The sequence below is a fragment of the Anguilla anguilla genome, chromosome 5 (genome assembly GCF_013347855.1).
Source record: "Anguilla anguilla isolate fAngAng1 chromosome 5, fAngAng1.pri, whole genome shotgun sequence".
Taxonomy (NCBI): Eukaryota; Metazoa; Chordata; class Actinopteri; order Anguilliformes; family Anguillidae; genus Anguilla; species Anguilla anguilla.
In genome coordinates this window covers 4600969-4611444 of record NC_049205.1, presented here as the reverse complement: position 1 = coordinate 4611444, position 10476 = coordinate 4600969, and the positions used below count along the sequence as shown (strand labels likewise).

Below are 10476 nucleotides of genomic sequence, written 5' to 3'. Positions count from 1 at the left end.
CGATTACTATTTCAAATACAAATGCATTTTATTTATATTTTATTAATGGAGTACCTATGGTAAGCAAGAGCTTTCTGATCTACTGATATGCACAGCATTAAGCAGACAAAAGTGAAAATACTTTTGATAGTAAACGAATTACTTGGAAGTTAATGTGCAACATCATACTTCATCATAAGAACAGTTCATTTGAACTATGATTTGTGAAGATACTAGCATTTCAAGCTAAAATGGGCTGGATGGCCTATTCACAGTTTCATTGGTTCTATTACCTAATCAAAATGACATTCTACCAAGAGTGCAAAGCAGACGACTGCGTTTCCGCTTCTTTCTGAAATGTTCTACTTGTACTTTGCTTCAGCATAATCCGTTCGACAATCTGTAATTAGCGGAACTCGGTACATCCTATGAAATTTTTGCATATATCTTCCCTGGTGGTCTAGTGGTTAGGATTCGGCGCTCTCACCGCCGCGGCCCGGGTTCGATTCCCGGTCAGGGAATGACTTCTTTTCAGTATTATTGGCTTCTGGATGTTCCAGAAACTGCTGCCACATCTCGTGCTCATCACACAAGTTTCAACATTATCATTGAATGTGTTTTTGATGCATTTCTGAAGGCCTTTAGCATTCCAGAAATGTGCAGAATGAAAGGAGAGAATCAGTCCTTGGGAGCTGGATTTAAACCGACAATCAAAGGTTGGTTACAATAACCAACTACACCAGCATTTGAATCTCCTTAAAAATACACCACCTTTGGCCAGGAAGAAACTAACTGGCTGATCTAACCTGGAAAAAAATGACTCACTGAAAGAGTGCCACAGTATACCATGTTACGCATTTATTTTCTTTTTCAAATTATAACTCAAAGACTTTGACATTCATTTTATTTGTATAGCTCGTCTTTTTATACACAGCGTCACAAAGATTCTCTGTACAGCGAGGACCTGGAGGGAGTACAGGGAGGTGCAGTCCGACTGCGTTCCTGGTGGCGGAGTTGCAGCTCCATGCACACTGTGACAGAGGACGAGGTTTGGGGTGTTTGACACCGAGGGGTCTGGGTGGGCATGAGTGTCTCCTGTGAGAGTGGGAGGGATAGACAGGTAGAAACAAAACTTGCATTTAGCATCTATTCAGTAACAATCATGGGTATGAACTGCTCTAATTTAGCCTGGCTTACCTCGTCTCTTAAGTTGACCTGGTCTACCCCTCTAGACTGGGCTGTTTGTGGATCCCAGCCTCCTGGTAGCCCGTCTCCTAGGCCCATATTCATGCTCTAGATCACCCCTCCTACTGAGATGTTTTCTGAATATGGACCATGGCTGTTATCCATCTTCATAAATGGATTCTGCAGAGGATTTGAAATGTCAGTGCTGAAAAGGTGGAATTATGACTTGCATTTGGCTGAGATGTACACTAGCAGCACTCGTTATTATAATCAAAAATCAGACTAAACGCAATTTATTTCGCAGCAATTGCAAGTCATTTCTCTCCTCACCACTTTCTCCATCTTGTCGTCTTTTTTTGCGCTGTCCTTTTCCAGAACCCCTACAGTCAGTCATCGCTATCCTGGAGTGGGGACCGACTTCTTACTGCCACGGCAACCACCAAAGAGGGGGCAGTATATCCGCAGCCACCTTCTGCCCATGCTCAGTGGAGCGTCTCCTGTGTGAGTGGGAGGGACAGACGGGTAGAAACTTGTGTTCAGCATCTGTGTAGGAAATACCATGGCTTTGGACTGTTCTAATATGGCCTGACTATCATAGCTCACCTTCTCTACCCCTCTGGACTGTGGATCCCAGTGCCGTGGTAACCCTGCTGGAAAAACTCCCAAGCACATATTCATTACAGCAGCCAAGTCTGAAATACGTTTTAGCCTATTTACCTCTTACCCGCATCAATGGATGAGGTTAGGCTATGGACCAGGGAAAACAGATCCCAGATCACAACTCAAGTTTTCCTGAATATGGCCCGTGGCTGTTGGCCATCCCTGTAAAAGGCTGCTGCAAAATTGCTTGAATAGTGTTTCATAAATAAATAATTATTTTCTGTCTCACCTAGAATCCCACTCCCACACGCACATGAACACCGATAATACTAACCAATGACAAAGAGCAGATGTGTGGGACAGATGCTTGGATGCAGAAAGAGGACTTACTTGCCAATCCTTCTTACCATATTCCTTACTGAAGGCCTGGGCCATCCTAGCTTCCTTACCCTCACCTGGGTGACAGCAATAAGTGGTTAATTCAGCTTCATTCAGCTGAGACGAACAATAACAGCATTAACTGAAAATTTAAAAAAAAGGAAACGGAAGTAGGCTATTTCTATTGGATCTTGAGTTCCATTATATCAATACATGCTGTCAGCACATAGAAAATTCTGAAAACTATTTCTTTTGCAGCAAGGCCATACCCATGACCTCCATCTCCTGGCGTTTCCCGCGCCGTCCGCCTCCCCGGGACCCTACTGGCTGCTGCTGCTGCTGCCCGGGGCGGCGACGGACTTCTTGCCCCGGCGTGTAGAGAAGCGGGTCCGCAGCCACCGCAGGAAGCCTCTCTTTTTGGGGGGCTCCTCGGGGGCGTCCAGAGGGCTGCCGCTGCTCCCAGTGCGCTCCTCTGACTCCTCTGGGGCTGAACTGCTGCCTGCAGTCTCAGTGCATCCCTCCTGTGACAATAAGTGGGGCACAAAGTTTCTTAATTTGACAACAAATGTGTGCCCCAATTATGCGCAAGACAAAAAAAAAAAACTATCAGAGCCACAATTTTTCCAGACTTACCTCCGTCGTCACGGGGTTATGGGCCGGCTGGCCTCCGGGGGCGGCAGAGCTCGAGGGACCCTCCAGGGCGTCCTCGTTGCCCTGAGAGGTCGTAGGCTGCTTCTTGCGCCGGCGTGAGAATAGGCGCGAGAAAAACGAGCGCAGCGAACGTCCCACGGAGCGCCTCTTCCTCCTTGGGACCTCAGGGTCGCTCTCCTCAGAGGAGTCCTCGTGATTCGATGAGCGCTCCTGGGGCGGACACACGCCCGCCTCCCTGTACGCCTGCAGCGCGTAGAATGCGCGGTACTTTCCGCGCCCGCTGAGGTGCTTCAGGGTCAGGAAAGGGTGCCGCAGGGCCTGGTCGGGGCAGACCCTCTGCTCTGGCTCGAGAGTCAGCATCCGGTCGAGCAGGTCCACCAGGCTCCTGCGGTCAGCCAACTCTGCGTAGTCGCAGTCCGCTGAGCCATGTTCCAGCTGTTCCATGGCTTGCAGAAGGTCCAGGTTGGCTGGCGCGTGCCTCCTCAAGCTCTGCGTCCCTGTGAGCAGTTCCCTGCCTTTGTACGGTTTCAGCAGCCAGAAACGTGCCCCCGTACCAGTCTCCACCCAGTCGAAAAACATCTTTGTCTTGATGCCCGATTTTAACATTGCGGGAGAGGGCAACCCCCGGGTGCCAAAGATGCTGTGGGCCAGCTCCAGGTCACACAGCGAGGGGAACACCATACGACCCAGGGCCATTTCCCCCATCACGCAGCCCAGAGACCACATGTCGATCTTCGCGGTGCACGGACAGGCCAGTAGGACCTCGGGAGCTCTGATAAATCTGAAACAGGCAATTGCACAGGTAAAGAACAGGCCACGAAATGTATTTCTGCAATATATATACAGTATTTCTACAGTAAATAACGTAGAATTATATGGATAACATGGTGGATAAGTGCAATACATGCAACGGCTGATTTAGAACAATGTAAATTTATACTGCACTGAAATAATGTACTTGGTAGCATTAACTGTAATTATTTGGAATCTAGGATAGGGTATTCCTATAGCTTCCTTGTCATGAATGTTAAGACGATTTACTTTGTCCTACCGCACAAGGAGAGGTAGCCTACATTGGACAGAAAATGGCCAACCTAGATCCAGTGAAATCCCAGTTTAGATGAGATTTTTTCACTTGTTGCTAGCGAAGCTATACCAGTTAACGTCAAAACCTTTCTCAATTATGTTCACAGCTGTTGGGAAAGTGTCAAGTCTGCTAACCTGGGCTGAATGTATGGCGTCCACATTGCAGCCAGCTCGTTGGCGGTCATGGAGGAGCCAAAGTCAACCAGCTTCACTCTGAAGGGCTGAAAGCGCTGGTTAACCAGCATGATGTTCTCCTGCTTGATGTCAGCGTGAACGATGCCCATCTCCTTCAGTTTGGCCAGCGCTACGAGCACCTGCAGAACAACCGTCCGGATGTCGCAGACTCTGAACCTTTTCAGCGCGTTCGCCTTCTGATAGTCAGTCAGGCTCATTTCCATTGCCTCTTCCACAATGTAAAAATAATAACGGTCCGCAAAACCTTCGTAGAAGCGGACAATGTGGTGGTTGCACGCGTTCTTGCCCGTGAGAGCAGCGAGTAGCCGTGCTTCACGGATGCCCATCAGACAGTGTACACGGGACATTCGCTTCACCGCCACGATTTTCCGGTCGCTTTTTCGCCGGAAACTCGCGACATCGCTGAACATCCCATGGCCTAATTCCTCTACGAACTCGTATATTTCGATTTCAGAAGATAGAATCATTTTGAACTGGTCCTTTCGCTGAATACGTAAGACGTTGTACAACCTTAGTATGGCAAAGAACTGACTTTACCTGTTTGATGTGAAATTTATATATGAAATACCAAAACTTTGATGACGTAACAAAGGGTCTTAAATCGTGAGATACATTGACTTCTATGACGTCACATGCTGGTGGTCATATCTGTAAAATGCATTCCATGAATGGACATGATAGCAGTATGCTAAAATGAGCTCGATTAAAACAAAATTATTTATCACGTCGTGGCCATCTAGACTAATAAATACGGAAAACAATTTTGACCGTTGAAAGACTGTTTTTGTATCGTGATCCAGTGAGGCTGTGCATATGGTGGTATTTTTTGAAATGGGTAATCCCACAAGGTCTTGTTTTTAATAAACATTAATTCATTGATCAAATCACAGTATTGTTTTTTATTTGTGAAAATTAGGGTAACCAAATGAACTTGAAAACAAATTATGGACCACTTCTTGGGACTCTGGGTATCCCAGCCCCAGAATAAATTGATTCATCGGTATATCTAGTAATTAAATTAGTTCCGAACTATGAATTGTACCCTGTATACAACTGCCACCACTGCTGCTAAAATGTGCTGTATTCATTTTTCCCCCCATTTGTTAGATTTCTAAATTTTGTTCGAGAGAAATTTTCTAGCCTACTAAAGCAAGTTTGGCAGTAGATAAATAGTTGTCAGAATGTCTGAGATTTAAGAAAACCTAAAAAACATGTTATTTAAATTGTTACACTTTCGTTTGATGTAGGCGCGTAGGTTCATGCACACACGTGCAGTTTCTGTCGGTAGTGCTGAGCAATTGTTCATAAAGTATGTCTCTTAATCTGAAAATTTCTTTCCTGGTGAACACCGGAAGCTTTGTCCTTAAAACTCAGGTCGACACGGTGCTCGATCGCAGGCAGAATAGAGCGTATTTTATGCTGTTCGATGCTAAGCAGCCGTTGTTTCAAGTCAGCAGGCTTTGAGAATCTTTGGAACTATTTTGTTGCTCGACACTGGTTGTGTTGAGTAGGCTACTGTCACAGTTATTAACGCTACGTTTTGTTCAAATTTGAGAACGATTGCTGAAGAAATAAAAAGGCTGAACAATGTCTAGCACTTGCAGCTGCGCTCAACACGTGAAGAAACTCAATCAGCAGATATCTGTCATGAGAAAAGAAATTAAAAATCTTAGGTATGTCAGGCATGTCTAACCTCATAACCTTAAACGAAATTGAATGCCTAGCTAAAAGTTATAATACATTTGCAACATAGCTCACCAGCTCGCGTGCTAAGTTAGTTCGTAACTATTTTGCCGCTAGTTAAGGTTAACAGTGTTTAGTTAATTTAGCTCTCCTGCTCGCTGTCTTCATATTTCAAGTTGTTCACAGATGGCTTCTGTATCTGGGATATTTACATTATATTTTCGCGAGTGTTATTTAACGTTACTAGTTCATTGAATGGGCAATTCGCTTGGTCAGTGGAATGTGTGTCTTTTGAATGGCTCCAATATGTTCTTATGACAATAAACTGGATGTCTGTAGCAACAATAATATTGAAGGCACAACGTATTTGACGACGCCTTCCTGTTCTCTTAGGCATTTGATCGACAGCGCTGTACGCTCTCACAGGAAGCACTTAGATTCCCTCCTGTCAGCTTTGAGCCATAGCGAACAACTAGGGGTGCGTCTGTACCCGAAGCCTGACCAAAAAGTGCAAGATGGAGAAGGTATTTCCTTGGAAGAAGGTACTGTAAACCAACACAAAAAACAATTTTATACTGTGATTTTATTTATGTATTTATGTTGCTTCGGTCCTGTAGTGTTTCAGGGTTTTTGGTAATTTTGTGGAGATACATGAATTGCTTCACAAAACGGACTTCTGATTGGTAATCCTGCTGAGGTGCTGTAATGTCTTTAATGTGGTGAATCACAGATACAAAAAAACAGTTACGGAAGCCATATTGTCTGGTGGCAAATATTCATAAAAGGGTGAAAGGCCAAGTTGTTTTTACTGTCGTGCCTGTTGAAGCGCTATGTTTGATGGCTTGTCTTGTGTTTTAGGGAATATTCAGACTGTTCCCATTGGATACATCAGCTCCTGTTTCCCTGGGAAAAATGGCACCCCACGACAGCCGGGCATTTGTGGCCAGTCTCGAGCTACCCTGCGGATAGAGGCTTCTGTGTTTAACAACCCTGACCATGCTCTCATCGGCCTGGAGCACTACTCACACGTCTGGTGAGGACAGGACGGGTCCCCGATTCGTTTTTAACCCTTTGTGGAACGTTACCTGTGTGAACATGTAGGTGCAGGGGACGTTACCTGTGTGAACAGGGATATTACCTGAATGAACAGGTAGGCGCAGGGATATTACCAGGTACGTGGAGGGGAAGTTACTTGTGTGAACAGGTATGCACAGGGGACGTTACCTGTGGAGTCCCAGGGCAGTAAGGCGATAGAAGCTGCGTGTTGATTACCCGCGTGGGTAAAAAACTCAGCCAGCTGATTTCACTAATTAGTTCTACCTCCTGGCTGAAGGATTGTGCTGATGAGCAAATTCAGGTGACTGGAACAAAACTACTTGGGGAGGACTTTTACTTCCCGGACCTGGATTTTCCACCTCTGACTGAGACTGTGTTCATCTCTGCTGTGATTCCAGGGTCATATTCCTCTTCCATAAGAACGGACGCCTGAGCTGCAAGGCCAAGGTGAAGCCCCCGAGGCTGAACGGCCAGAGGGTGGGCGTGTACTCGACACGCAGCCCCCACCGGCCCAACGCCCTGGGACTCACCCTCGCCAAGCTGGAGAGCATCACAGGTAGGGTCCCCTGTGCATACCTGTTCATACAGGTAATGTTCCCTGCGCATACCTGTTCATACAGGGAACGTCCCTTGCGCAGTTCACACAGGTAACATCCCCTGTGCATACCTGTTCATACAGGTAACATCCCCTGTGCATACCTGTTCATACAGGTAACGTCTCCTGCACCTACCTGTCCACACAGGTAACATCCCCTGTGCATACCTGTTCACAGAGGTAGCATCCCCTACACCTACGTGTTCACACAGGTTACAGACACATACTATAGAAATAGAGAGATTGTGACCTCCTTGATTCATTCTTTTTTTTGTGTGTGTGTGTAGGTGATACTCTTCACTTGTCAGGCATTGACATGATCGCTGGCACGCCTGTATTGGACATCAAACCGTACATCCCTGAGTATGACTCTCCGTCTGGCAGAACGGATTTTGGGAACAATGTGTGCCCAGAAATGGAGGGTACCACTGCTGGTTACCCCACAGAAATGGAGGCTACCACTGCTGGTTCCCCCACAGGAACAAGGGGTTCCCCTGCTGGTTCCCCTACTGAAACGAGGGGTTCCCCTGCTGGTTCCCCTACTGAAACGAGGGGTTCCCCCTCAGTTTCTCACTCCGGGGGATGCACTGTGTTGTCGGAGGAAGAGGGGCGGGGCTTCGGTTCCGATGTGAAGGAGGAGTCCGCATGTGACCCCGCAGGCCACGCCCCGCTGACAGACACCGTGGCGGCCGCACTGAGGGACGTTCAGCGTTACATCAGCCAGAGCGACGTGCTCACCGGGGGGGTCGGGGAGGCCGGAGGGGCTGGAGGAGGGGTCGGGGGGGCCGGTGGAGAAAGCACGCCGCTCGCGAGCCGCTCCAGAGCGGAGCCGTTTGAGGGCCGGCACGATGAGCGCCACGGCGGGACGGAGGCATGCTACAGCGAGGCCCCGCCCAGCCAGGTCGCCTCCTGGGTGAGGGCGCCCCCGGTGGCCAGCCTGGCCGTGCGCCTCACGCCCCACGCCGAGGGGGAGCTGCGCCAGTTTCAGCCTCCTGGCAAAAGAGGTACGGCACCAGTCAACGTGCATCCCCAGACCATTACGGTGCATCTCACACCTGTTACACAAACACGAAACGCAAAGGGTGGTGCTTTTACTTGCATTTAGGGGCTCGGCAGAAACACAAACAAATGAGTCTTGCACTTGTACACACGTTTCTTATTTTCTGCCTTTTTTTTTTTTGGAAACACCCTGTTACACTTATTCTCACAAAGCAAGCACAGTGTCTACTTTGAAGTGCCTGTAACCAATTCCACCACTCTGAAGCGAAGAGCGCATGATGCTATCCAGTAGAGGGCGCTGTTATGCACTTTCTGACATGCTCGGATTGATGGAATGAAGCTTTGCGTTTTACATTTCGATGTTTGCGCTGCTTGTTAATCAGTTCAGAGAACTGTCCCGACTGTTGCTTTGATTGTTCAGTTAATTACCTGGGAGAAGTGAAAACCCGGGCCGGATTTGGATTCGAGGGTCAGATCTGAGTATCCGTGGTACAGCGTTGGAGAATGGCCTGCGTGTGTTTTGTGTGAGATGCACGGTCACACTGATGTTGGGTTTTTTTTTTCCCGTGGTGTTGCAGAACCGGGTCGGCCCAGCTTCCGGTTCCTACGGGGCCCGGAGGAGGCGGAGGCCGCGATCCGGGACGTGCTGCGTGCCGACCCGCGCTCGGTCTACCGCCGCACGCGCTGCCCGGACCGCCTGTTCTACTTCGTCCTGGACTCCGCCCACATCACCTGCTGGTTTGGCGGCGATTTCGCCGAGGTTGTTCGGGTTCGCCCAGCCGAACCCGTCCCGGCTGGGCCCGAGGGTTAAAGTGGGCCTGGGAGAGTGCAGCTTCCGGAATCCTGTTGTGGGCGTGGCTACTACAAGCTGTCGATCACTGAAGAGTTTCAACAAATCGGAAGGTTCTCTCCACGGAAGACACAATGATTGCTTTAATCTTTTGAAGAGTCGTTTTTTTTTTTTCAAAATTCTAAGTCAGTGTTCTAGAACTCCAGTGCTTTCAGTCACCAGTAGTGATTGTGACATCAGGATTAAAATATTCAATTAAGAACATTCCAATCACATATGTGATCTCACACCTTAAAGGGTTATATTTGTGAGGCACTGATAGCGTATGATGGCTCTGTCCATTTTTGGTTTCTGGAAGCTTGACTTCCCACTCCTAGATAATGAAGATGAATAGGAAACGCTCACACATCACTGCAAATGTAAATTTAGAAGTACAGTATGATTACACGCGTGGCGTCTGTACATAACATTCTGTCATTTGGATGCCAATGTTTTCTCTCTGCTATCAAATAACCGCTTATATGAGACTGAGTAAACGGTGATGATGCACCCATAATTAAAAATTAAAGAAAATACTTCCAGAAAATACAACTCTTTGTGTTGTACTGTGTGGATAAGTGTTCTCTGCTTGTACTCTCAAGTACCGCTTCCTGTGTGTCCTCTAAGAAATACCAGGACACCCAGAGTGGGTGATAAATGAATGTTCTCATATAAATGTGAGTCGTAATAAATTTGTGCTCTCAGGCCTACAAGAAGTAATGAGGGACTTATATATAGCCAAGACATTGAAATTGGGATAGGACAGATTTGTTGTCACATAGCAACCAGAGAGGAGCTCAACCGATCACAGCACGCATTGGTAACAAAGGGGAACAACGTCAGTGGTAACTGGTAGGTACCTTCTGGCCATACCGCCTGCATGTCTTAAGGGCTTCAAAAGTGTGGCCTGTGAATATCCACCAATCACTGTTGGTTTCTTATAACCAGCTCACGCTGTGAAGCTCCTTCCTGGGATCTATGAGAAAAGTGATGACGCGTGTCCTGTCCATATTTTATTATCCCTGATTTATACCCGTGCCTTGCTTAATGCTGGTAGCGATTGTTATTTATGCCTGTTTAGAAAACGAAGGTGGGGAAATCGTTTGGAACAAAGCATAAACATAAAAATAAACCGTCCCTTCAGGACCGGAGTTGTATACCCCATTTTTTTATTGCATTATTATTGAATATTATTCAGCTGTACATGGAAAATAAGTGTTAAAAATTCACAGGCATTAAT

The 10476-nt window shown here is 47.2% G+C and overlaps 2 protein-coding genes and 1 non-coding gene across 4 annotated transcripts; 2 read left to right on the top strand and 1 right to left on the bottom strand.

Annotated features, from left to right (window-relative positions):
• The first annotated feature begins 428 nt into the window (after window positions 1–428).
• trnae-cuc lies at window positions 429–500 on the top strand. The gene has a single exon. It is a non-coding gene; the product is annotated as a tRNA-Glu (tRNA).
• A 1070-nt stretch (window positions 501–1570) lies between these two features.
• LOC118227248 (homeodomain-interacting protein kinase 4-like) lies at window positions 1571–4627 on the bottom strand. The gene is made up of 5 exons (XM_035417466.1): window positions 4015–4627; window positions 2776–3574; window positions 2412–2663; window positions 1768–2219; window positions 1571–1661 (listed from the first exon to the last, which is right to left on the bottom strand). The coding sequence occupies exons 1-3, from the start codon at window positions 4539–4541 to the stop codon at window positions 2463–2465; spliced, it is 1527 nt and encodes a 508-aa protein (XP_035273357.1). The 5' UTR covers window positions 4542–4627; the 3' UTR covers window positions 1571–1661; window positions 1768–2219; window positions 2412–2462.
• An 807-nt stretch (window positions 4628–5434) lies between these two features.
• Window positions 5435–9788, top strand: trmo (tRNA methyltransferase O). 2 transcript variants are annotated; one of them, XM_035419463.1, is made up of 7 exons: window positions 5435–5747; window positions 6151–6299; window positions 6616–6790; window positions 7212–7369; window positions 7696–7842; window positions 7876–8412; window positions 8986–9788. In XM_035419463.1, the coding sequence occupies exons 1-7, from the start codon at window positions 5662–5664 to the stop codon at window positions 9216–9218; spliced, it is 1485 nt and encodes a 494-aa protein (XP_035275354.1). In that variant the 5' UTR covers window positions 5435–5661; the 3' UTR covers window positions 9219–9788. The 2 variants fall into 2 exon arrangements, with proteins under 2 accessions (XP_035275354.1, XP_035275353.1); XM_035419462.1 differs by having other exon boundaries at window positions 7696–8412.
• The last annotated feature ends 688 nt before the right edge of the window (window positions 9789–10476 follow it).